Source organism: Spermophilus citellus (genome assembly GCF_964194105.1).
Source record: "Spermophilus citellus genome assembly, chromosome: 4".
Lineage (NCBI taxonomy): Eukaryota > Metazoa > Chordata > Mammalia > Rodentia > Sciuridae > Spermophilus > Spermophilus citellus.
The window spans coordinates 200,728,210-200,754,902 of record NC_138185.1 but is presented as its reverse complement, the minus strand read 5'-3'; the positions used below and the strand labels follow the sequence as shown (position 1 = coordinate 200,754,902).

The 26,693-nt window shown below is 49.7% G+C and overlaps 2 protein-coding genes across 6 annotated transcripts in view; one reads left to right on the top strand and one right to left on the bottom strand.

Moving 5' to 3' along the window:
• IFT43 (intraflagellar transport 43) overlaps positions 1 to 1,523 on the bottom strand; it is an 82,739-nt gene extending 81,216 nt beyond the window's left edge. For 2 of the 5 annotated variants that reach the window (XM_081289259.1, XM_081289263.1), the window contains exon 1: positions 3 to 89. Coding sequence is in view for 3 of the 5 variants with exons in the window: in XM_081289258.1 (XP_081145384.1) it covers positions 43 to 108 (66 nt within the window). In the remaining 2 variants the exon portion in view is untranslated. Of the gene's footprint in view, positions 1 to 2; positions 286 to 1,289 lie in introns of those variants that run through there. The other 3 variants (XM_081289258.1, XM_081289257.1, XM_081289261.1) reach the window with 3 other exon arrangements.
• A 1,603-nt stretch (positions 1,524 to 3,126) lies between these two features.
• TGFB3 (transforming growth factor beta 3) lies at positions 3,127 to 25,141 on the top strand. The gene is made up of 7 exons (XM_081289256.1): positions 3,127 to 4,945; positions 12,379 to 12,542; positions 12,812 to 12,941; positions 18,573 to 18,680; positions 20,278 to 20,449; positions 22,589 to 22,742; positions 23,944 to 25,141. The coding sequence occupies exons 1-7, from the start codon at positions 4,594 to 4,596 to the stop codon at positions 24,100 to 24,102; spliced, it is 1,239 nt and encodes a 412-aa protein (XP_081145382.1). The 5' UTR covers positions 3,127 to 4,593; the 3' UTR covers positions 24,103 to 25,141.
• Positions 25,142 to 26,693: the final 1,552 nt, after the last annotated feature.

The following is a 26,693-nucleotide window of genomic DNA, read 5'->3' as shown; positions in this document are numbered from 1 at the left end:
ACCCGCCGAATTCTGGTCCAAGCCCCCCGCCTCGGTCCTCACGGAGAAGGCCGAGCTGCGGCGCCGCTCCTCGCCCAGGTCCAACTCCTCGTCCATCTCCGCTGCCATATGACGTCACTTCCTGGAAACCAAGCGTCCCATTCGCGTCCCTGACGACGACTCCGCCCTTCCAATATTTAAAGGGACCGCCGCGTTGTTCCTGGATTCTTCGTGCCACCCTCCAATTTAAAGTTTCCTAAGCCTACCTTGCCTGGTTTACAGAAGAAAGCTCCGCTAAGACTGCTCCTGTGAGACAATGAAAAAGGGTTGTGGTTAGTAACTGTCTACATTTGTAACTCTGTTTAAATACATTGGTAAGTGCAAAGCATTACTGTTAAAAGTAGTAATTACTATTCTGATCCCTTCCATTTGTATCCCTTCCAGATACAGAGGGCCTTCAGAGTTATTAGCTCAAGTGAGGGGCATAACAACCTGTAATCCCAGTGGCTTCCATTTGTGGGAAGCAAAATAAATTGTATTGTTTCTAGTTGTCAGATGAAATCAAGTGCAATAAATGATTTATAATGAATTACAGAAAATGCAATATATATAATATCTGTCTTCAAGAAGTTTATGGAGAGGCTGAACCAAAATATCAAGAACCTGGATGATCTCATTTAATTTCAACAACCCCACAAAGCAAGTAGCAGTAATATTTCTATTCAACAATGAAGGACACTGAGGCACAAAGAAGTAACTTGAGGAAAATAACCTGAGTGCTGAGCAGCTGAGACAGATTACAGTAGGAGTATTTTTCTCCAGCATGTACTAGTGGGTGCCAGCCATTATACTAGGCCAACAGTCAAGTTGAGTCTTCACTGACTCACACTTCATAAAAGATCCCCAAATCAACACTACTGGCTAGGTCCCTGGCACTGTTCCTTGAGATTCACTAAGATGGGCTCCTGACTCTAAAAACAAGCAATATCCCCAGTAAGGGAGTAAGGCCTGGATGGCTTTGTCCTTAAAAAAGGAGGAATTGGAAATGGGAGTAGCATCCTTAAAACTGAATTGTGAACATTTCTTAAATATCCAGCAAATTAATAGATTCACGCATTCATTTCACATGATTACTGGGTAGAATTATGAGTTAGCATGCCTAGTAATGGCAAGAACACTGGCAAGGACGTCAGAAGAGTCAAGTTCTCATCCAAGCTCTGCTAATAACTATGCAGTCAGGGCAGAGCCCTCCTGGACCTCAGTTTCCTCACTTGTAATGAGAGGGCTTCTAAGATCCTTTACTTACTTACTCTGCTTCTTGGCGAGGATATTCTGTAAGATTTCAATCTGAAGCAACATAAGGTGCCAAAAATCTAAGACAGCCTGAGATATCTGCCAATGAATCACTTGTTCCCTTCTTTCTTGGCACCATATGAGGAAGAAGAGGTTCATCTTTGGATCTGTCCATTTCTTGTCATCTCACAGCTATCCCTCCACCACCTTCTAGTCAGTCTATAGAACTTCATGCCCAACTCCCCAACTCCCTGGAAATAAAAGAGGAACAGCACTCACCCTGAGTAGAGAGAAGCCCTATTATAAGACATTTCAAAACTTGATGAGCAACTGAATCTAATGAGAGGGGTGTTTAGAAAAACAGGTGCCAGAGCCCTATCTCTAGAGACCAACTTGGTAGTGATGGAATCTCTATACCCCATTAAGGTATAACTTCAATAATTTTCTCTCCTATCTGTAAGAATTAGCTCAAAGGCCTAGTAAGGCCTTCCCTGATCACCCTATTTTAAATTGCAACATTCCCCAACTTAGGTACTCCTTATCTTCCTTGCTTTATTTTTTCGGTGTGGCACTTATCTTTTATCTGAGTACATAATTTACATATTGATTTAGCTTGTGGTCTCCCCACTGCCCCACTCCTGCCTCTAAAATATAAGCTTCCTGAGAGCAAGAATTTGTTTTTTTTTTTGTTTTGTTTTTTGTTTTTCTCATTGACATAGTCACAGGACAGTGCCTGGCTTATTGTAAACATCAGAACTATTTTTTTCAAATTCCAGAGGCAGTGCAGTGGAAAGATTAGGTTCCCAGATTCTAACAATGAATCTAAATCCTAGAGTTGACACCTAAGAGCTATATGACCCTAGTTAGCTAATCTTTAAGGCGTCTGCACCTAGCTTTCCCTATTGGTAATGCAAATGAAAATCATGCCTATCCATTAAATATTACCTCCACTACTCACAAGCAGAGTGACCTTAAAAAAAAAATCTCCCTGTGCCTCAGTTTCCTCAACTATTAAACGATCCGCTACTGTCCTGGGGATGCATTAACATCCCTTGAATTAGTGATCTAGGATGGTTCCCTTCTCAGGAAGGGTCCAAGAAGGCTGGAGGGAGAGGTGGGAGAGGGGCAGCACTCATTTTCAGGAAAGTGATCAGAAGTCTTGGGTTGGGGAGGGAAAGGATGTGTCTTGCATTCCCTAAGCTACTCGTGGGAACAGAACCAGAAGCTCCAGGCTGAAAAGAGCCACGAAAGCGGAGCGAAAGCTTCCCCTCACCCATCTGGGAAATGGGCTCGGGCCAATTGCTGACTTCGCGCTCGCTGGCGCAGATCCCTGCGGAACCCTCGGCGGGGAGGGAGGCTGCGAACATCTGGATGACATTGCGGCGCGGAGCTGCTCGGGAGCCGCGGCTCCGGCAGGGAGAGGTGCACTTGTACGCACGTGGGGCCAAGAGGGAGGCGATCCCCAGGGCGCCCAGGCTTGTTTTTCTCGCCCTCTCCGGCGGCCCCTTCTCCCGCCCCCGCCCCGGCCCTCCCGCCTGGCGGGTTCCGGGCCCGCCGAGCCTCCTTCACTGGCGGCCAGGCCTCGCCAGAGGGCACCCTCGGTCTTCCGGAAAACGCCACCATTTTTCCATGCCCCTGGAGAGTCTCCAAGCTTCAGCCGGCCGCGACTCCAGGCTTGTCAATGAGGAATCTCGGCCAGGATCGCCGCAGAGCCCAGGCCCCCCTCCAGCCCCGCTCGCAGGTCGAGCATCACCCCGACCGAAGGTGGCACGGCCGCCCTGCCCGGTCCCGCACCCCCTGCGGCCCCTGCCGGGTGTCCACCAGCCCAGGGGCAGCCGGGCACGGGGGACCGCGAGGGAGAGAGACGGGCTGACGAGAGCAGCGACTGACAGCTGGCCAGAGCGCGCAGGGGCTGGGGGAGAGAGGGAGGGGGCTCGGCGAAGTAACTTTCCAGAAAAACAGCCAACGTGTTGCAGGAGTGACTCCAAGAGGGGAAAAAAAGTTCAGTTACCACGTCGAAGAGAGGACTCGCAAAGTATTTTTCAAATGGGCTCGGCTTTTCCTGTGCCTGTTTAAAACATTAAAATCGTGCAGCAGAAGAGGCTGCGTGCGCTGGTCCCTCCCTCCCTCCCCCACCTCAGCCCCGAGACGTCATGGGAGGGAGGTATAAAATTTCAGCAGAGAGAAATAGAGAAAGCAGTGTGTGTGCATGTGTGTGAGAGAGAGAGAGGGAGAGGAGCGAGAGGGAGGGAGAGAGAAGAAGAAGAAGAGAGAGAAGGAGAGAGAGAAAGGGAAGGAAGCAGAGAGTCAAGTCCAAGGGAATGATCGAGAGAGAGGCCAGTGGTACGGGAAGGAGCGTGCAAAGCAAGGAATGACCGCTTTCCGGAGCCAACTGCAGTGAACTGTCTTCTATTTTCTTTTCCTTTTCCTTTTGATTTTTTTAAAGAGAAGCAGGGGACAGAAGCCATGGCCGAGGGAGAAGACAAACTGAGGTGCTGGTGACCGTGGGCGTCCAAGTGGATTACTGGGGCTGTTCTCCAGAGGTCTGTCCGTCCTGCCTTCCAGTGGCACACATCCCACATGCCAGCCAATGAAGACAAGAGGCAGCGTGAACAAAGTCATTTAGAAAGCCCCTGAGGAAGTGTAAACAAAAGGGAAAGCATGAATGGAGTGCCCGAGAGACAAGTGTGTCCTGTCCTCCCCCACCTTTAGCCGGGCCAGCAACTGTGCGCCCTGCCTCTTCCCACCTACTCACTGCTGATCTGACTTTGGGGTATTTTTTAAAATATATTTTTTTTCTTTTCTTTTCCATTTTCTTTTCTTGTTCTCCCTCAGGGCAAGGTGAGGATTTTGATTTGGGGGCCCAGCCATGGTCCTTCTGTGCCTTCTTTAAAATACCCACTTTCTCCCCATCGCCAAGCAGCGTTTGGCAATATCAGATATCCGCTCTATTTATTTTTACCTAAGGAAAAACTCCAGCTCCCTTTCCACTCCCAGCTGCCTTGCCACCCCTCCCAGCCCTCTGCTTGCCCTCCACCTGGCCTGCTGGGAGTCAGAGCCCAGCAAAACCTGTTTAGACACATGGACAAGAATCGCAGCGCTACAAGGCCCACAGTCCGCTTCTTCGTCCTCAGGGTTGCCAGCGCTTCCTGGAAGTCCTGAAGCTCTCGCAGTGCAGTGAGTTCATGCACCCTCTTGCCAAGCCTCAGTCTTTGGGATCTGGGGAAGCCGCCTGGTTTTCCTCCCTCTTTCTGCACGTCTGCTGGGGTCTCCTCCTTGCCAGGCCTCGCCGCCCCCCTGGCCTCTCTCCCCAGCTCGCACATGAAGATGCACTTGCAAAGGGCTCTGGTGGTCCTGGCCCTGCTGAACTTTGCCACGGTCAGCCTCTCTCTGTCCACTTGCACCACCTTGGACTTTGGCCACATCAAGAAGAAGAGGGTGGAAGCCATTAGGGGACAGATCTTGAGCAAGCTCAGGCTCACCAGCCCCCCTGAGCCATCGGTGATGACCCACGTCCCCTACCAGGTCCTGGCCCTTTACAACAGCACCCGGGAGCTGCTGGAGGAGATGCAGGGGGAGAGGGAGGAAGGCTGTACTCAGGAAAACACCGAGTCGGAATACTATGCTAAAGAGATCCATAAATTCGACATGATCCAGGGGCTGGCGGAGCACAGTAAGTCCAAATGCTTGCTGGGTGTCTGCTGTGGAGGGGATGAACTCGAGTAGGGAGCCCCACGGAGGGGGCCTTGCAGTGGTCACACGGCAGGATGCCCTGGGGTTCACCAGCCTCAGCCTTAGGAGGTGTGATGTGCAGGTGGGGCTGGGAAGGTGGGTAGGGAAGGGAACAGCCATTCTGGTAAGAGCCGAACCCTTCTGGGAGGTCAGGAGCTCTGGAGCTAAGCGGTTTGCTGAACTCACATCACATCCTTATGATGTGATTTTAATTTGGAATTACATCGTGCCGCCCAGGGAAACATATGTGTTCTCACGCATGTGACCATATGGGTAATGGTAAGCATATGGGTGCCATTGAGGGGCAGGCAGGCTCGCTGTATCCAGCCAGAGCCCTTATGATTTCAAGAGCCTGAGCACCTCAGCCTTCTCCCTGCTTTTCACAGCTCATTGTGACACGTCTCCATTTCAGTTTTTCCAGCTCTTGGGAAGCAGAGTACCTGCTCCAAATGAATGTCTGTCAAGCTTGTGGAAGGCCAGGCAAGAGACAGCTTCTTATTGCCTGGGCCTTTGGTCTACCTCACACGTGACCCATGTGAACTGGGAGGGGGCTTTGCACATATGTTCACATGAACTTGGACTTCAGGGCAATGCAGACTCTCCTGCTGTACAGTGGGCAGATTCATGTGTGGAGAGCAGGCCTTCTGGGCCGGTGGACACGGGACAGCAGGGTCATGGCTCTGGGTGTGTGGAGGAGGGCTGGTGGGCCTCTGGGTCTGCGTGTCACGGGGGAGCTTGGGGGGTGACTGTGGGGCCGTGTGTCTGGGAGTGTGTCTTCCCAGAGGCTCCTGTCTGTGCGGAGGAGCTGGGAAGCTTCTGGGTGAGACGCCTGTGTGTTTGTACACGTGTGGAAGTCATGTGTGTTTACTGAACGGGGATTTAAAAAACCTCAATACAAGAAAGAAATTTGGCAGATGTTGAGAAACTGACAGCCCAGGAAAGAGGAATGTGAGCCATTCTCAGCCAGACTCGGGGAGCAGCTCTGTTTGCTTTTCCTACCAGCAGGTGTCCTCGCTGCCCTGGCTACCTGGGCCTTTGCCCACCTGGGAAGTGGGCAGTCCCCAGAGTGGGGATGGGAGGATGGTATGGAGACCTCCCGGGAGGGCAGTCATGGGGTGAATAGCAGGGGTCGAAAGGAACCTGTCTGGAGAGAAGGAACGGGAGAGGGTGCCATGGGTGGACCGGCTCTGAATGAAGGTGCAGAAGGCCCCATCCCCAGCTGGCCCACAGCAGGCAGAGGAGCCTGTGGTTACTGGCGAGGGGTTCCCGCTGCAGTTTCCTCTGGCTGCCTGAAGCGCCCTTCCTTAGGATGTGGCTGTGATTGGGGGGTGGAGGCTGAGGCTGGGGCTGAACCAGAGCTCCCTGCCCAGGGTCCTCTGGGTGGGGCTGGCTGTGGGTCTGCCAGGGGCCTGCAGTCCCAAAGGCTCCCAGCAGCTGGATGGCTGCTCCCTGGTCACACAAGGCAGGTCCTAGTGGCCACGAACATCAGAGGAGCGTGGAAATCTGAGGCCAGCAGGAAAAGTCTGAGGAGAATCCAGGACAAGTGGAAGGACTCACACCTTCATGGGCCTGGTCGGGAGGAAGAGTCCAAGGAAGGAAGGATTCTGTGTCATAAGGGCCCACCCAGCCTGGACCAATAATGGGCCAGATGGTTGCAAGGCTACACAGGTGTGCATGTACATCAATTTTGTGCCGAGATTCAAGGGCACAAAGGTGTCCTTAAAATGTGTATTTTACATGTACATTGGTACTTAACAGCATGCATTGTGCAAGCATCACAGAGCCTTAGGAAAAGCCAGGATAGGGCCCTACAAGTGCTGGGCAGCTTCCAGGCTGCGGCACCAACCTTTACCACTGCTGCAGATGGGGGTGGCCACGGGCAGCAGAGCAGAAGCTTGGGCTGCCTTGGCACAGTGAGCAGGGTGCTGTTGGGGTGCTGAGGAAGGGCCAGTGCCCAGTGGGACATAGGCAGGCCATGGAGGCTTGCAGGTGCAAACAGGAAACAGGCCCCAGACTCTCTGCAGCTGTGGGAGGTGACCCAGAGGCTGAGCAGATGCAGGCCTGGGGCCAGCTTTGCAGCTGATCAGGTGTTGAGCCTGCCCTGGATGCACAGGCCCACTAATTATGAAGAAGGCAATGGGCAGATGCAAATGCCCGCCAGATGCCGAGCCAGAGGGAGGCATCATCAGAGGTGCAGGGGGTGGGGAAAGACTGTTCTTAACTCTGGAGGGCAGACGGGGGGTGGCTCTGGGTCTGTGGGATGGCACTGGCAGGGCCCCCATGCCAGAGCTTCTACTGGGGGACAGGGTAATAAGATGGCATTCTCTTCCATGTTTTGTCACTCCCAGCCACCCCCTTATGTAGTGGGTGGGCACTTGGAGGGTAGTGACAATTGGATCTGGGGCAAGGGGAGAGGGGTTTCCAGAGAGGGAAGTGAAAGAAAGAATACTTTTCAGTATTTCAGAGAAGGGGCACCAAGGTAAGAGTGGAGAGGAGGGCTGGTCCTCTGCCTCTGCCCTGTCCCAGATCCCCTAATCTCCTACTTTGTAGATGAGGAGACAGAGACATGGCCCAGCTAAGCCATCTATGCACAAAGAGCAGGGCCTCTAACTTAGCCATGCTGCACACACAACACGTGCTGTTAAGCCCAAATGTACGTGTGAAAGATACATTTTATGTCCACCTTTAACCTTTAGGCCCCAGTGAAACTTTGATTTATAACACAAACGAATCCCACATTAGCCCAAGCAGAAGGGGACAGGAGATATTGCCTTAGTAACTGGCAGATTGCACAAAGACAACTGGATTTTCCAGGAGACTCAGACTGTTACAAATGTTCTCCCAAATGCAATAAAACGGTTTCCTTTACTTAATGAAGAGTCTCAAGCAGATTAATTCTCAAGCCACGTGAGAGTTGTTTCTCTAAGCCTCAGTTTCCCCATCTGTAATGCTGCAGTTGATTTCTAAACTCCCTTTCACCTGATAGAATTTTATAATTACATCTGGGTGATTTGCCTGAGTCTCTGCTGGGATGTATGGGCAAGGCTCCATAATCTTTTTCTAATTCTTCAGGATTTTGCTAAGGAAAGTGAGCAGGGGCTTGTTCTGATCCACCTTGGGTGGGTGGGGGAGGGGAGGATGCAGCCTTCCCAGTTCCTTTGTGGTCCTTCTTACAAGATATCATCAGCATAGGTTTTATCTTCTAGCTGAGAATTCTCTGTGTCCAGGGGGAAACTCTTGTTCTAAGCCAAGGGCAGTGTGAAGACAGCCAGCAAACCCAAAATTCCTGAGCAAAGAGAAAATGCGGTATTTTAGCCTTTCTTTTCTGGCTGCTAACTATAGATTTTGGAAACTATCTTTTGGAAATTAGAAGGCATTTCATGTTGAAAGAACTCATGGGCCCTAAGTGCCCATACTCTGTGCATGGTTATTCAAGGGTGGACCCGAGGCGGGTGAATGTGGACTCCCAGGTCCCACCTCACTCTTAACAGAATCAATCTCTGGGGGATATGGATCCTGAGGAATCAGTATTTTCATTGAGCTGAAGGCAGAGTCTTTTCTTCGGAGCGGGTGCAAATGTAAGTTCCTACCGAGAGGCAGGTAATGCACACAATCTGGAAGAAATCTGTAATCTAGGCACTGTGACAAAATGCACAGGACACTTAGCCTCAGGGATATGGATAAGGTAGCTGTGGCCAGGGGAGGGAGGGACCTGGGCTCCCCAGTGTCCTGTTGAAAGAAGCAGCCACTGCTCAGCTCCTGCTGATTTTTACACTCAGGAATGTGGGTCCAGCTTGACTCCATCTTACCACTTTCCAGAAGAGCAGAAAATCTGGATCTTTCTGTGAAATCTCTCAACTTTTAACACGGGCTTAAAATGTTTACGGGCTTCTAATTCAAAAAATTTAAACATGGTACATTGGCTAAACAACACTTCTAATTCATTTAAAGGTTAATCCATTTAGAGCTTCAAAACCATTAATCCAGTGGTTTCTCAAGCTTCCAGAACATCTGAAGCCATGGCACCCTTAGCAGAAAACTATAAACTGTGGTTCTCCATCCTGGCTACACATTTACAATCATCTGGAGAACATTTTTTAAAATGCTGTGGATTCACCCTGTATAGACAGAACTGCTGGGCAGCGAGCCCAGACTCCACCTGGTTTTAAAGCTCTCCAGGTGGTTCTGCTGCAGAGACAGAGGAGAAGCACGGCCACTCCGATATACCCGGGTGGACATACCCGGGCCTTCACTGGACCAGCAGGAGTGGTGTACACAGGCAGAGGCACACCTAGCCGCTCAGGTGTCTGTAAACATTTTTAAAGGTAGTTAAGTAAAAGTGGATACCCCACCTGATGTTTTTTGCTTGCTTATTCTTTGCTTGCCCCCCTAAAGCAAAACAGAGAAAGTGGCATCCATGCATATCTATTTTTCTTGGTGCAAAGGAAAAAGTTGGTCATAACTTAATTTGTAAACATAGACTCCCCTAGTCCAGCTCTTCAGAATGCTCATGTTCCATGGAAAGTATGGCTTAAGAATCACAAAATGGACTGGCCATTGGCTCTCATCTGGGGCACAGGATGGTACTCTAGGCCCATCTCAAGGAATTCTGCCACATTTTGTTGATGATATTAGCTCTTCACTGGATGATTTCCCAGGTCCCCTCTAAGTTCCAGAGTCTCTGCTTCAGTAACTGGGGAGTGGACAGAAGACCTGGGTTCCAGTCCCTCCTGCTAATGGAGTGACATTGGGAGTCGTTTAACTTTTCTGATGTTCACTTTTCTCATTTCTAGAATGAGAAATTTTATATACTCTCTTTATTCTCAAGGGTTGTTACAGGGTCGTATGAGTTCATGAGAGCTCTATAAAATGTATGGTGGTGTTATTTAAACTTATTTATTTTGCTTATTTCCTTATACTCATGCATTCCACAAATTGTTTAAAACATTATTCGGCAGATGTGTTTGTCAAGACCACACTTACATTTTTCTTTTCTCTCCCAGGTAATCCTGTCTTTTAATCACCAATGATTGTGTCTGAGCTTTGCTTACTAGTGCCAGTTCACTCATGTCAGTTCATCCGTGTGTGACTCTGACCAAGACTGTTCTGGATATTCATTTCTTCATCTGAAGAGGGTCACACAGGATGATTTCTAATGTCCTTTCTAATCCTGTTGGAAACAGTGATAGAAAAAGACCCTTCCTACCTCTTGAAACCTCCTTCACATTCTCAGAAAGAGAAGTCATCTTGGGTACAGATGTATGATTGATGGGCAGGAAGAAATCAAGGAGGGGTGGTCACTAGGGTGTCCTGAGAACTCTCTTAATGCCGCGCCCCCTTCCTCATCTTCTGACTTCCCACTGTGTGACCCTGCTCTGACTCTCCTCCCTGGTAGGTGCTATTTCCACTCCCTTCTCGTCTTGAGAGCAAGGTGGGCAGTGCCCTGACTTGCCCTTTATTCTCTCTTGCAGACAGTACTGGAGCTGCTGTTAAAACTGAAGCCAGACTGATGACAGCTCCTTCAAGACCCAACTCTGTCGGTCCTTGAGAGGGTCAGCAGACCCAGTAGCTTATCCATATCCCAAGTTATAAACCTGTGTACTTAAACATTAAATTGCCCTCCCTGGGGCTGGAGGTGCAACTCAGTGGTAGAGTGTGTGCTCAGCAAGTGTGAGGCCCTAGGTTCCATCTCTAGCACCAAAAGAAAAAAAAAAAAAAAAAAAGATTGCTAACCCAGATTCCTGTCTTTGGTTCTTTCTGAGATGGTTTAGGGAATAGTTGGCAGTATTTGTTCTTTCAAGGCCACTTATTAATCAGGGATTCATTAGCTGGCATTCACACATTTGTTCTCCTCACATCTGTTCCATTCATTTTCTAAGAACCAGTGTCAGGCCCACCAGATGGCAATTTCCAGAAACACTCACTCATCCTTTCCTAAAGATCAGTAGCACATTTGCTTGTTTCCAGACTTTGATCTGTCCCGCCTTGTCCGTGACTTCCTAAACCACCCCTCGGGGTGATTATGATCTCATTCCAGCCATGTCCATTATGTGTGGAATCTGGGTCCAGGAGCTTGAATGTCAAGTTCTGGCTGTTGTTACCAGTTGTGAACTTTTTCTGTGGGTGTCGATGCTGCTCAGATCCTGAGGTTGTCAAGTGCGCTGCAGTAGAGGAGAGACGGGGCTTTCTCTCTGTGTCTGGGTCAGCTCTGATAAAGATCTGGCTCTGAAGGGTGGGAGAGAGCATCTGCTGCCTTCTGTCTGGTAGATAGGGGTGAAGAAGTCAGCAGGGTGACAGAGGCTGGCATGGCACGTGCCGTCAGAGACCCTTAAAGAGAAAGGGGCCAATAGCAGCTGATCCCTGTTCAAAGAAACCTGTTTCTGCCAGGACCAAGATGGTCTCTTTGCCATACAGACCCTGCTTCATTAGGTGGAGACCATGGTGCTGATTCTGTTGTTGTGTTATTCAGCATTAACTCTGCCACTTCTCCCTACTATTATTGGGAAACAACCCAGCCTCTAGGTGTGACACGTGGGTCTCCCTACAGGCAGCACGCACTCTGCTGTCTTGACCCTCTGACCAGCTGCAGCCTAGATGCTTTGGGCCCCTCCTCCTCTCCTGGGTTTGCTTTGCTCCCTGCCTCTGCTCCAGCGTCCCTCCCTCCATGTGAGGTCTCTTTCCTTCCCATCCTCATGCTCTGCTGTTCCTGCAGGGCTCAGATTCCTGTCATTTCTTCCCCAAAGTGTCCCCTGCTCTCTTCCTCCTCCCATCCCCTGCAGCCTCTCCTTGGCATTTCCAAAGGCCCCTTCTCTCTGGTCCTGTAATTTGGGTTCATGTGTCAGTGACCTCCCTTGGATATTAATTCCCTGGGGGACAGTGGCTGCATCCATTTGTTCTTTGCTTTCCCGTGTTAGCATCTACAGGGTTTGGCATGTCGCATTGCTCTCCAGTGTTCAGGAAGTGAATGAATGCCCCAAACTCACAAATGAGTTCATGAGCTAAGCCACTGGCGGGTGGTGGTGGTGGGGGGACTGCTATCTTTTGAGAATCTGCATTTTCTAAAAGAGCAGGCAAGTCTGGCTGAGAGCTTAGCAGATGCAGATATCCAGGCAGTGGGGGGAGGGGCGGTTGTGTGTTGCCATCCAGACTTGGTGCCAGGTCCAGGGTCTCTGAGGTCTCCCTGCTCCTCTCTCAGGACTGTGTGACTCGAGGGTCATCAAGACTCTTCCTCCTATCTCCACTTTCAGGTCTCAGGTCTCAGACCTCTGTGGAGGTCACAGGTGGGACTGTGGCCACGTGCCACATCTGCTGGCAGTGCACTGTTCCCACAGGTGTCACTCATGCTGTGCTTCTCCCCGTTGCTTTATCCCCTAGACGAGTTGGCCGTCTGCCCCAAAGGAATTACCTCCAAGGTTTTCCGCTTCAACGTGTCCTCAGTGGAGAAAAATGGAACCAATCTTTTCCGGGCAGAATTCCGGGTCTTGCGGGTGCCTAATCCCAGCTCCAAGCGCACTGAGCAGAGGATCGAACTCTTCCAGGTACCCTCCCAGGACAGAACCACCGACCAGAGTCAGTGCCTCTACCATGTTCTGCTTCCACCAGGGCTCAGAGTTCAGCAGGCCTGGGTCTGAATCCTGGCTCCTCTGACCCTTAATTTCCATGTCTGTCTGTCATTAAGAGGACAGAACTCCCTAAGGTGCTCCTAGGACATGGCACTCTGAAACTTTTGCTTTCTCACCTGTCTTGTGACCTCTCCTGTGGCACTGTGTCCTGGCCTCAGGTACTGACTCTATTCTCTGCCCTGTAGATACTTCGACCAGATGAGCACATCGCCAAACAACGCTACATCGGAGGCAAAAACCTGCCCACCAGGGGCACTGCGGAGTGGCTGTCTTTTGATGTCACGGACACTGTGCGCGAGTGGCTGTTGCGAAGAGGTGGGTGGAACCTTAGGATGAGCATCTCAGGAATAACCTCTGTTCCCTTCATCTGTCACAAGAGGGAAGAAGACAGAACTAGGGGAGCCACAGATCTGGGCTCAAAGCCTAGATTTGCACAGATTCTCTGCATAGCCACCGATTATCTACTGTACCTCTATGGCAGGTCCTGGGGGTTCCTCAGTGAACAAGACAGGTGGGTCCCAGATCTTAGGGGGCTTTCATTCTGGTGGGAGAGACATGTCATCAATAAGCAAGCCTATGGATGAGTAAGAGCTTCAGATAGAGTGCCATGTGATAATGGCCCAGTGGGTCCTACCGCGGCTGCTCAGGGAAGGTCCCTGTGAAGGAGTTCCTACAGTGAGATCTGAGGGGGTCACAGGGTCAGGATCAAGGAAGTGTCAAGTAAAGGAGACAGGGAAGCCCCAGCCCTTAGGAGGAAACCAACTTGATTTGTTCCAGCAGCAGTGACAGACTGGTGTCCCAGAGCACAGTGAGCTAGGGCCCTGTGATTTAGGACCTGTCGGGCCATGGTAAGCTTTAGGATTTATTCCAAGTGTGATGAGACACCACAGGAATGCTAGAAGCAGAGCTGGAGATATGGGTGAGGTGATTTACTCACCCTTTTAAAGATCCTTCTGGTTTTCATGAGGTCAAGGGAAGAAGCAGGAAAACCAGTTAGGGACATTGCAGCAACTCACTTGAGGACAACAGGGATCTAGATTGGGGCAGGAGGAGTGGAAATTGTATGAATTTGTTCCATATTTTGAAGATAGAGCCAATGGGGCAGGCTATGAGGACGCAGGAGCAGTTGCAATTTGACGTCTGGGGTCTTGGACTGAGCTATCACGGATTGGAATAGGAATTGGATTGGAAGAAGAGCAGGTTTGGGGGCGAGTTGTGTTTTGGCCAATTAAGTTTGAAAGGCCTGGGAGTCAAAACCCTCTGTGGAAATGTTGGCTGGGGACACATCATCCAGCACCATCCAACAGGTATATCAAACCTCACGTGTCCCAAATCTCTTACCCACTCACCGTCTCCTTCCCTGCATGCCTCACGGAGATGTTTGTTTTTTGATACCAGGGATTGAATCCAGGGGTGGTTAATCATTGAGCCACAGCCTCAGCCCTTTTGTTTTATTTTGAGTCAGGGTCACACTAAGTTGCTTCGGGTCTCGCTAAATTGCTGAGGCTGGCTTTGAACTCTCTATCCTCCTACCTTGGCCTCCCAAGCCGTTGGGATTACAGGCTTAACACCCTCACACCCGGCCTCACAGAGATGTTTGAAGGATCGAACGTATTTGAGAGAACTTCATAGTTTTCAACATGTTTTACAAGCTTTTGTTGTGTCCAATAAGGAAAGTGAGCCCAGAGAAGTGAAGTGACTTGATCAAGGTCATCCAGCCTAGATTAGAACTCAAGTGTCTCTTGACACCTGCTGTGCTCTCCCCTGACTTGGCTGGTACTCTTGGTTTGACTGTTCAGTGGGCAGAGGTCACATGTGGCAGTCCCATCTGCTCCTTCTCTCCCTCTTCTGGTGAGTTTTCCACTATTCTTAGCTGCTATAAAGCCACAATCCACATGTTGATGGCCAGAGTCCCTGAGACAGGTGGGTCCTCCTGTGCCTGTGGTGTTTTAGGAATCTAGGGATTAAAGCTCAAAGGCAGAGGTCTGAAACTGCGTGGCCACCATATTGTTTTAAGTTTTAAGTTAGGAGATTTCATATAAAGCATTCCTTTCTGCCTTTTCTTGAAAAACTGAAAGTCTTCCTTGTAACAATCCACCAGAGATGAGTTGTGGCCTCCCCTGGGGGTGGGGTGTGCATCCTTCTGTCCCCACACTCGGGTTCCCCAACAGTGAGGCTGGCGGTTCTATTCCACACCATCTACTGGCATGGCTGGCTTCCTCGTGTGACCTGCCTGGGCTCTGCAGGCATCTGAGTTGGCAAGCCTCCATCTAAGGGGCCTTGTTTTGGTGGCTGAATTGGCAGATGGTGGGTTGGAGATCTGTCTCTGTCCCTCCTACCAAGCATGAAGGCAAGGCCTGGAAGCACCCACGTGCTCTGCTGACTGCAGTCCTCACTGTTGGGAATTCTGACTCAGACAGCGCTCTGCTTAGAGCCCAGAGCCTGCTTGGCTACAAAAGGGAGGGGCTGGGGAAATTAAATCTCTTAGCCTCCTTGTCTGATCTCAATCTGCGCCACCTGGATCTCTTTGAAGCCCTGGGCACTTGGAGTTCTTATTTTCACAGCTGCAGAATTCAATGAGAAGTGTGCATTGAGAATGATTTCCATCTTCTGTGAGACATCAGAAAAGATCATTTCATAATAAAACCTATGGGTCCCCCACCCACCACTCCACTGCTGCCAATTCTGAGGTTAGTTCTTCATTAGAACCTTCAGTTCCTACGTAGGCAGAATCTGCCTAGCCCTCTCCTCCCACAGGGGAATCAGCAGAGGGTTTTGCTTATTTGGAGCTCATGAATCTCTTCAGAGTTCATGGCCCCAAACCAGGCTGCAAATGGTTGGACAGTTGGTAGTATGCATTGATGAGGAACTGGGTCACACCTGTGGCTTTGGATTCATTTGGCAAGCATCTGAGAGCCTACCAGCTGTCCAGACTGTGTTCTGGGTCCCAGAACTGGTTGGAGCCCAATCCAGGATGCAGGCAGGGCCCAGGTCCTCATTTCCTGGGTTGTTACTCATATAATCTGCAGCTTCTCAGTATCGGAGCCAGGCTGCCCCTAGGAGGCTGGGCAGGGAGCACTCTCAGCATCATGGCTCAGGACAGGTGGGACACCAACAAGCACAGTCATTTGGCATCTCGGTGAATGTGTGGGCACGTTCCTCTGTGCTCTCTGCTGCCTGCTTTTCTCCCTTCCTGTCTCTAGGAGTGTGGGATCTGGGCATCAGAACACTCAGGCTGTGTTTGAAACCTGGAACTACCACCTGCGGTTGGATACTTTGGGCAAGCTATTGAATCTCCTTAAGCCTTGGTATCCTTATCTGTACAATGAGGAACATAATTTCTCTTCCTAGGATTATCAGGACTATTATAGAGATAAAATGAGTCAATGCTTGTATAGTCTTAGAGCAGTGTTTCATATATGTGTAATGTTAAAAAAATGGCGGTGGTGGTTATCTGCTCTGAGCCCTTTACCTAGATAGAGCCTGTTGGCCAAGCCAAGCCACTGTCTTGTGCTGACCACCTGTCCCCCAACCCCGACTGTCCCCAACACATCTGTATGCACATTGGCTTCATAACTTACAGAACTGTAGAACTCACCCAGGCCACCTTGGACCACCTCGAGCAGAAAGTACGTGTATTGATAGGTAGCAAATTTTAACTCCTCCGGCCTCCTCTTCCAGGGAGAGGACACTCCTTTGCTTCCCTCTGTATTCACTTCCTCTCTTGCTGAGTTTCTCTCTGCTCCTTGCCTGAGTGGGTCTGCCTCTCCACTTGCTTTAGTCAGGTATTTTGCTGCTGTCACTAAAGGATCTGACTGAAACAATTTTAAAGGAGGAAAAGTTTATTTGAGGGCTCTGGGTTTCAGCGATTTTAGTCCATAGAAGGCCGGCTCCATTCCTCAGGGCTCCTGGTGAGGTAGCCCATCATGGCAGAAGAGTGTGACAGAGGGAAGCAGCTCATATGGTGATCAGAAGGCAGAGAGACAGACTCCACTCCCCTGATACAAAATATATACCCCTTGGTCACACCCCCAATGAACCACATCCTCCAGCCACACCCCACTTGCCTCCATTCACCACTCAGTTAATCCCCTCAGGGATCAATTCACTGATTAGGTTAAGACTCCAACAGCCCAATCATTTCTGCTCCAAACCTTCTTGCATCATCTCACATGTGAGCTTTTGGGGGACACCTCACATCCAAATTATAACACCACTCTAAACTAATTTTCTGGAACGGAGATCTTCAAACTTAGCAGGTGTCAGTGTGTCCCAGAGGTAGCCCTGACTTGGAGTAGAACAATTCTAGCTGTGCTCTGGAGCTTATAGGAGAAATGGTCTTTTTTTTTTTTTTTTTTTTACCTGTAGGTCTAGGATGCCCAGGCCCACAGAAAGCCGGCCAGTTACTGAGCTTGTACCATTCTGCCCATGAGAAGGATGCGAGGCCACACTAAACTCCAGGGTTTCCCCTGCTGACACAAGACTTCAGGAAGGTCCCAAGTTGGCCCCAAGGCCAGATGCTCACACAGGACTAGGGTGGCCTCAGGGTGCAGTAAATCAGTCAGCTCACTGAGATGATGCTAACCCTGAACCCAGAAGGGCCCATTCCTCAGGATCTTTCCTACACCTGGCAACAACTGGCTGCTACCCAGGTTCAACAGAGCATCCCTAATTGAGTCCCACTCACCCAGATGGATGCGATGCCAGATCATACCTCATTTTCCCTGCACAAAACTACTTGATCATTCAAACTTTTTGTTTTTCTTTGGTGATACTGAGGATTGAACCCAGGGCCTCACACAGGCTCAGTGGTAGGCAAATGCTCTACCACTGAGCTGCAGCCCGTGCCCTATTCGGATTTTCCATTCACTTCTTTTTTTCCTTCCACTCCATCATCCTCACTTACTAACTGCCCTGCTTCCTTGATTCTGGTTGCCCAAACAGATGAGATGATCCCACAACCAACCTGAGAAAGAACCAGAGTTGGCCTAGTGCTAGAAAGTCTGTCACCAAACTCTGGCACCTCTGGGCTGCCTCATGCTTATTCTCTCTGAGACCCGTCATCTGGACCTTTGGCCGTGGCCCACTGTCACTGCCTCTGGTTTGTTCTCTAATTTCACAACCATCTTCCCAAGCTGTTCATCTTGGTAAGCCATCCACAGCCCCAACTTTCCCATCATGGGAACCAGGAACTTCAAGGAAGAAACACCCAAGTTATTTTTTTTTACCTCATTATGGCCTTGTTCTGTAGGGAAAATATGGCCAGGTGTGACCAGGATTTTCATCTTATCTCCTCTGGAATCTACCACTTCCTCTACACCCGCAACCGCAGCTCCAGTAGAAAAGCTGGCACCTTCCATTTGGACTGACTCTGCATCCCATTTGCAGGGGACCTGCCTCTAGCATGGACTCCGACTTTTAATCCTGTGGCCCAGGCTTCCTCCTGAGGCCCTTTGAATGGAACTGGATCACTGTCTCTCTGCTCTGTAGCTCTTCAATTACTCCCTAGTCCCTTCCTGTGCCTGTCACTTCCTTTCATCTGTATTCAGCAGGTTAGCTTAAGTATCTCCTCTCCCACCACTGAGGTGGTGTTTTTTCTTTCCTTCCTCTATACTTGTCCTTTTGCCCCTGAGTAGATAAGCTACAATTTTCCCTTAATGCCATCCTTTGAAAATGGATGGTTATTACCTCTCTCCTTCGTGGTGCCCACTGTTTACGCCTCTGTGTGGTGGTTCACTGTGTGACAGAAGTATTTGGAATGTGGAAACGTGTGTAGGGCTCCACTCTGGGCTTTGGAAGGACTTCCTGTCTCCTGTGACCCTTCCTATAACTCCGTTCCTGTGAGTGCTATGGGAGCAGAGGCCCTGGCCCCACCTTGCAGGGGGGTGGGCAGACCTTCCCATCATGCAAAGTGCTTTCTCACCAGTGCCATGTCTTGTTTTACAGAGTCCAACTTGGGTCTGGAAATCAGCATTCACTGTCCATGCCACACCTTTCAGCCCAATGGAGATATCCTGGAAAACATTCATGAGGTGATGGAAATCAAATTCAAAGGTAAATGTGTGTAGAAGGCTGGGGAGGGTAATGGAACGGGAGACGCCTACCAGACCCCAAGAAAAAGAAGCAGTCTCCTTCTCAGAGATGGCCAACGGTTTTTCACTTGAGTAATTCTGCTTTGCCCCCAAAGCCATGAGGGTGACTGTCAGCTTAGGGAGAACACATCAGCCTCTGAAAGACCACAGGATGCTGGGGAGAGTGGAGAAGGCACACAGCCCACTGTTCATTTCCTCGGAGCCCATTGAAAAGGGGCTCGAGGCTGCCTCTTTGATAGTTAAAGGAGATGCGGAATGTGAAACCCAGGGCCAGGTAGGCTCCACAAATTTCCTAAAGAAATTAACTTTGGTGGCTCTGAACATAAGTGTCTTCCTCCTGAGCTTTCCAGACACTGTGGCCTACCTGATCCTTGTCCAGGAGGCACGTAGGTTTGAATGATTGCTTCAAGGCTCAGGGTATTTGACCACTGGTGTTTGTGTAGAGGTCAGGATGTAGCTGAGAGTCACTTCTGGGTCTATAGTATGTAGACCAGGAACTTGGCCTTGATAGTCTCTGGAACGCAGGGAGGTACTTTTCCTCCTGTACTCCTGTTTTGGGTAATGGAGAGACCCCTGTGGTCAGAGAAGCTTCTCTTGGCTCCTGAGCCCAAGTGGTCCTCTTTACCTGCATGGCCTCCATTTCAAAGCCCTTTTTTTTTTAAAAAAAAAATTAAAGCCAGGGATTTGTCAACTTCATCCCAGAACCTTAGAGCTCAGCCCTTCAGAGTCTCCCCTCCAGGCCAGGTCAGGCTGAAACCTTCCCACTGCCACGGACACATACCTTGTTCATCAGGCTTTTCATAAAGGGAATTTGAGATCCAGGTCTCCCATTTATCTTATAGACCAAGTGCCCCTTCCTGAGATCCAGGCCCCTCCCGATGGAGATAAGACCTCTCGAGTTTCTGCCCTGGCTGACAGCTGTTCTTTGCAAACTAGATCTCCAGTCAGTTTTCAGTGTTTTCCTTTTTAGATGAAACACGCTCTGATGGACTCGGGCTTTCTTCCCAGAGCTTGTTTGATAAGCTCTTTATCCTGGGCTTTATTATCTCACCTGAGTTTTACAAGTGCAAAATGCAAACACTCCCAGAACTACAAGCACAATGTGAATGTTCACAATCCAAATTGTTTCTTGGGCTTCCATTCAGCCTACCTAAATTGTGACACCTTGGATTAACCAATTTAGATTGGAAGAGGAAACTCATTCCCCAAGATTCTCAGAATCTAAACTGACAACCTGTGTTAGTACCCACCTGGGAATAAGGATGCTTCGTGGATCCATGAAAACTCCCAGGAAGCATCCCGTCCCCTTTGGAAGATCCTTGTATGGAGTGAACGTGGCCTGTTGCAGGGGCATCCTTGCATTGGGAGCTTTTGATACCAGTCCTCCCCCCAGTCATCCCTGTCCTATGGCGGGACATTAGAATGTTAGATTAGAATGTCCTTCCCAGCAGACAGCCCTGCCCTTCTTCCTGGGCAGAGATGGGCTGGGATGAGGAAGCAGCCTCCAAGGGCTCTGCTTTCCTTAGACCGGAGATTGTCACCTTCCCTCCCTTCTGCAGGTGTGGACAATGAGGATGACCATGGCCGTGGAGACCTGGGGCGCCTCAAGAAGCAGAAGGATCACCACAACCCTCACCTGATTCTCATGATGATTCCCCCACACCGGCTCGACAACCCAGGCCAGGGAGGCCAGAGGAAGAAGCGGGCCCTGGACACCAACTATTGCTTCCGGTGAGCCTGGGCCCCACGCAGACCTAGATCTGCCCCCTGGGCACAGGCCCCCACCTGAGCCTCACTCGCCCAGGGTCTAGGATGATGTTTGCAAACATCTCCAGGAAAGAAGACTGGAAATCACTCACAAAAATCTTCCTATTTTTTCCTGGGAGCCTCACTGTTTTTCTGCAGCCCGACTCTGTAAGGGTCTAGATGCAGTAAAAGAGGGAAACTTCAAGGAGGACAGTGTTGAGAGAATAGTTTGGACTGGGAACACTTGGCGGAAGCCTCTGTGGTTTTGTGTTTTAAGTATTTGCAGGGTGTGTTTGTGTGGGAGAGATTAAGGCAGGGGTTTCCAGTGAAGACGTGCTCAGTTCCCTGGGCAGGCTCCTGGCGAGCTAGGGGTGGGGGGAAAATAGTGTCCATTTATAGGGGAAATCTGATCTAGAGAAATCTACAGATTCTGAAATAATTGGGGAGCTCCCATGCAGAGATGGGAAAGATGCAGCTTTCCCCCTTCTTCGGGAGCATGGAACTGCTGTAGGAGGGAGGTGGATAAAGCCTGCAGACTAAATATTAAAAGGAAGAAAAATTTCACATCAGGAGAGGGTCTGAAGGATAAAGGACTTTAACAATTGGGAACGAGGAGTTCACACATGGATACAGGAAAGGCTTCAGAAGGGTGTGGAATCTGAGCTTGCCTTTGGGATGGGAGGGATCTGGGCATGTGGGGATCTGGCAGGAGCAGGATGGGGTCAGTCTGGAGAAGATTCCTGAATGGAGTGGGAGGGATGGACTGGAGGAATCTTTGATGTGGAAACTGTGTCTTGTGAAAAACAACTGGGTAAATAGGATGTTGGGCTTGGGAACTGAGGCTATGGGAAAGGCAGGGTGGCTGTCACCACCTGTCTGAAAGCTGGCATGCAGGTCTGTCCTGTGCATCTCTTGATCAGTGAGGAATGAGTGCTGTTGGCTTCGAGGGACAGTGACTTAAGCCACAGGGGATTTCTGATGCACGGGAGGCCTGTGGCAGCAGGCGGAGGGCTGCCTAATTACGCCATTCAGGTCGCAGCTTTCCTGTCTTCTGGCCCGCCCTGCATGGTACGGTGGCACTTCATCCTCTTGCCTATGGCCACAAGGGATTGCTGGGGGCTTCAGGTATCTTGTCCCTGTTTAGGGCAAGGAGAAGGGGAGACGAAGAGGAGCCAGCAGCTTTCCTTTCCCTTCTGTTACTTTTATAACCAAATGTCTTTGCCAGAACTTGTTTTCATGAACCCCTGCACACTTCTTATTCCTGTGGCTGGCCATTACTGGGCCACAGGACCATCCATCCCTACCTGCTAGGGAGGCTAGGAAAACGAGTATCTGGTGTTCCAGACTCCATAATGGGAGGTGGCAAGGGAGAGGGCACTTGGGGTGTTGATTGCATAGATAACCAGTAGTTTCTGCCATGGTTCAACCTTAGAACCCTCCAGAAGCCAGACTTTGTCCAATGGCGGCCCGAGAGGCCTGTGGAAGTACCAAGATCTAAGTCGCGGAAGAGACCCGTTAAAGTGGAGTCTTGATGCCCATGTGGCAAGGAGTCCTACCAAGTGGATTTCTGCAGGCAACCACATCGGAGGGGCTTGCCACTCACATTTGTGGGATCTGAGGATCATGATTCTAATAGGAGGCTGTACCTTATTTTGGCTAAATGGCCTCAAGATTTAGTCTGAGCAGTCATCTCTAGTAGGATACAAGCTGCATAATCTGTGAGCTTCTTTCTGGCTGGGTGTGCAACAGGAGGGTCATGATAAGCTGTCCCCAACAAAGTGGACATAGCTGATAACGTAAAGTGAGTGCTCGGTCGTGTGCGGGACAGTTTATGTCTGTTTTGATGTGTGATGTAAAAGGTGACAGGGTCACTTTTAGCTCTCCACTTTTCCTTCTGTGGCATTTATATCTACCTATTGCATGGCTGAGATCCTGCTGCACAACACAGGGAGACACCTCCCGGTCTCTTCTATACCATGTGCTTGTGTGAGGGATTCTGGTGAAGGCCCACCTCCTGTGGTAGCATGGAAGGATTCCAGGGGGAAATATGAAGGCATCTGTGAAGTTTCTTTTATTGGTGGCTTCCATTTAGGTTGATCTTCTGTTTAATGTTTTCTGTTGTAGCAACTTGGAGGAGAACTGCTGTGTGCGGCCCCTCTACATTGACTTCCGACAGGACCTGGGCTGGAAGTGGGTCCACGAACCTAAGGGCTACTATGCCAACTTTTGCTCAGGCCCTTGTCCTTATCTCCGCAGTGCAGACACGACCCACAGCACGGTAGGGAGCAGGGCACATGCCGTCTGGGCACTGGGGCTGAGCTGACCAGGCCACTTGTTAAAACAAATGAATGACTGAATGTTAAATGAGCAAATGATAATTTGGGGTGAGTAAAATCTCTTCATTAAAGGTTGTGACCTTGTACCCTGGCCTAATTCTACTTGATCACATCCTGCCTTTTAAAATTCCCCCCAGAGCCTGGTGTGGTGGTGCATGCCTATAATCCCAACAACTCTGGAGGCTAAGGCATGAGGTTCGCAATCAAGGCCAGCCTTGGCAACTTAGCAGGACCCTGTTTCAAAATAAAAAATAAAAAGGGCTGGGGAATGTAGCTCAGTGGTAGAGCACCCCTGGGTTCAATATCTACTATTAGAAAGGAAGAATCCTTCCGCAGGTGCTGGAGGGACCAGCTCTGTGGAAGAGTGCAAGTGAGTATAAGGGCCTGGGTTGGATCTCAGCTTCAAAAACAAAAAGTCCCTACCATAGTTTCAACCAGACTTTGTATTTGCTTTGTCTAAAGCTTTTGTACCAGAGAAGTTAATTATATGTCAGAGATGTGTGTACATGGTTGGCAGGGAATGTTGGGGAAGAAATGTCACCACTACCAAAGAACTCTGATAGCTGCAGTCTCTCGAATGTGCAAACATCGTTCTGAGAGACAATGTAAAGCATATTCTGAAGCAGCCCTGAAACTCCAGGAAGAGAAAGTGAGCAAAAGAGTTCACACCTCTACAGCATGTCTTTCCTCAAGGGGAATTAAAATAGGGCAGTCTTCACAAAGCACGTTTCCCTATAGCTCATTAGCCCTGTATCCTGTGGGGGGGGGGGCCCACACCCTGGCACTTCCTAAATGGCCCCTGAAGTCATTAGTAAGACCATTTTCCGCCAGAGTGATCCTTTATAGTAAGGAAGTCCAGTATAGGAGTATTTTCTTACCAGCCAAAAGACATTCCTTATTAATTGAAAGTCCTCTGATAACTGTGATATGCTTAAACTGATAGCCCTCAAACAGTGCGTGTTCTGCATTCTGCCTTAGTGGATGGCTACAACTAGTCATCCAAACTGTTTCCACTAGTCCTGTTATGTAGCATCAATGGCTGTTCTACCACTTGCCCTGTCTTTGAGACCTTGTAGAGTTTCCTGGGCTGCAAGCCTGGGGCGTGGCTCTCCCACCTCTAAATGCTGTTTCCCTGAACTCCAGGTGCTGGGGCTGTACAACACCCTGAACCCGGAAGCATCGGCCTCACCTTGCTGTGTGCCCCAGGACTTGGAGCCCCTGACCATTCTGTACTATGTCGGGAGGACCCCCAAGGTGGAGCAGCTCTCCAACATGGTGGTGAAGTCGTGTAAGTGTAGCTGAGGCCTGCGACAGACGAGGGAGAGCTGCCCCTGCCCGACTGCCCACGCCTCGGGAAACCAAAGTGACAGACCTCACCTAGAGGCCTGGCGTCCACAACCCTCGGCTCCTGGCATTTGGCCGAGACGGAGGCTTCCTTCTGGAACATTTCTTTCTTGCTGGCTCTGAGAATCACTGTGGTAAAGAAAGTGTGGGGTGGTTAGGGGAAGGCGAACTCTTGGGAACACAGGTTTTCTGTGGTGCAGACAGAGGTGGTGGGGCTAGAGGAAGAGGATGGCAAGTTGACATGTCACGTGGCAATGGGACTTGGGTACAATAGGGAGGAGGAAGGACAAAGGATGGTTGGGTCAGGCTCAGACTGGAAGACTCTTCGGATCTGAGGTCAGCTTTGCTCAATGCTGTACCACCACAATTGCTCTAGGGGAATCTGGATGGTGTCATATGAGGCAAGCACTTTCCTTCAGACAGGTCACCAAGACAAAGTCCCAGAATTGCACCTTGTACTACCTGGGATTAAGGACAATTTTTTTTTTCAATTGTCGTTTCCACATCAGGCAGCATCATGGGTCATTCCAGGTAATGTAATATGGTTCCTGGGCCAGCAACTGTATTGGCCCCTGGAGATGCTGAACTCAGAAAACTGGCCCTTTCCTGTCTGCCCTCCGGGTCCCTCCTCTCGCCTTCATCCTCAATCACATTTCCCCTTGGACATTTGGCTGGACACCTTCCAGGCCAGGGTGCACATGTCTGGATTCTGGTTCTGTGCAGCCTCTGAGCATGAGGGGTTCCTCTCCTCCAAGTTCTCGAGACCTTGTGTCCACCTGGTCTTCCTGGAAGCTGGTGCCACACGGGAGGCATCTGGGGAGGCTGCACCACATGTGCCATGTGGTGACTTGGCCCAAGATGAGTTGACTGAGGTATAAAGACAAGTACAAATATCACTCTCAAAATCTTTGTATGAATAAATATTTTTGGGGAATTGTGGATGATTTCATCTTCTGGAAGATTGTTTCTAGAACAGTAAAAGCCTTATTCTAAGGTATATGTCTCACTCCATTCATATCCTTAATGACCATTTTCTTAATTCTATGTCAGCATCTTCTAATTAGTAGTAACTGGAATCTGGGCAGAGAATCTCTCAAGCATTAAATATATCGCTTAGCCTGAATCTGCTGGACAGAGGGTCTGTGCTGCCTCCTGTCACCTGAAAAAATAGCATTGTTGTTCGTGTGTCCCTCCTTGCACAGTATGTTATTCTCAGATACACACAGGCAATAGCTCAGATTCGCAGAAAGCCTAGAATTTGACGTCCACATCACTGGCAATGTGAACCCTTGCATATGGAAATGTGGCTTCTACATTCAATCTAAATGACCAACATCAGCATTTTTGGAAATTACATCTCAGCCCACCAGATCAGCTGAGCATGAGAGAAACCGTCTGTGATCAATGGCCTAAGAATAAGCTAATTCTGTTATTGGGTTGTCTAAAGGAGCCAACCAGGAGCCCTTTCAGACTAGGGGCCTCTTGTTAGGGCTTTGGGAAAAGAATCACTAGTGCTCTTTTGAAGTCACAGATCCCAAAGCAAGGCAGAATTCGGCTATGGCACTGGTGTCCACCCTGTGAGTGTGCAGAGTGAGGAACCACCTAGCAGCTCCTAAAAACCACCTGCCCCCGGTGAGCTCACCTTAGCACAGGGAACAGTCTCTCTGAAGCACAGTTTGCGTGTTGAAGGATACACACCATAGGCTCAGGCAGTTTGTGGGTACAGGCCTCTGCCTTCCTGCTTCTCCGACTTTGGTCACCAGGAGTTCTTTTCTGGCTCCATGTGTGCCCAGCCAATTCTCCAGGCTTCTCTCTGTCTTCATCCTGTGTCTTTCCCTGTCCTTCAGAAGGGCTATAATGTGTCCCCGCCCTAAAATCCTGGCGTGGGAACGAGCTCCATCTTACCTTTGGAGCCAGTGGGTAGAGAGGGTGGTCCAGGAGGCCAGCTGTAGCTGGTATTATCCCAAATGTCACAGTGCATTCACTTGTGGCTGCCATTCTCAAATTTCAATGAGCCTGAGAATCACCTTTGTGTTTAGAGAAAATGTACAGTTCCAGGCTGCAGCTCAAGAGCTGGCTTTATGAATGGGGCAGGGTCCAGGATGCCTAAGAACTGCATTCTGAAAAGTGGTGTGTGATATCCAACATTACTGGGCCTTACTTGGGGTTTCAATAAGAAGCAAATAAACTTTTTGGCCTTAGACTAAATCTCTGTTTTAATCCAACCTCATAGAACACCATTAGCACAGATGGTGGTCCATCCTAATGAACCAACACAACTAGATGTGTTTCCTGAAGTATCCCAAAGAAAACAGAACATACTGCGATTCCAAATGTTTCCTTTTCTTTTTCTTGGTACTAGGGATTGAATCCAGGGACACTTTACCACTGAATTATATCCCTGGCCCTTTTTATTTTAAGACAGGGTCTTGCTAAGTTGTTGAGGCTGGCCTTGGACTTGAGATCCTCCTGCTTCAGCTTCCCAAGGAGCTGGGATTATAGGAGAGCACCACTGCACCCACCCAAATATTCTTTGTCAGAAAGCTACT

What these genes read in the sequence shown, in the direction of transcription:
- TGFB3 (XM_081289256.1), top strand. Translation starts at nt 4,594, where the DNA reads ATGAAGATGCACTTGCAAAGGGCTCTGGTGGTCCTGGCCCTGCTGAAC. An exon ending in AGAGGATCGAACTCTTCCAG is followed by an intron (nt 12,543 to 12,811) that starts GTACCCTCCCAG and finishes TCTGCCCTGTAG; the next exon opens with ATACTTCGACCAGATGAGCA. An exon ending in CGAGTGGCTGTTGCGAAGAG is followed by an intron (nt 12,942 to 18,572) that starts GTGGGTGGAACC and finishes CTTGTTTTACAG; the next exon opens with AGTCCAACTTGGGTCTGGAA.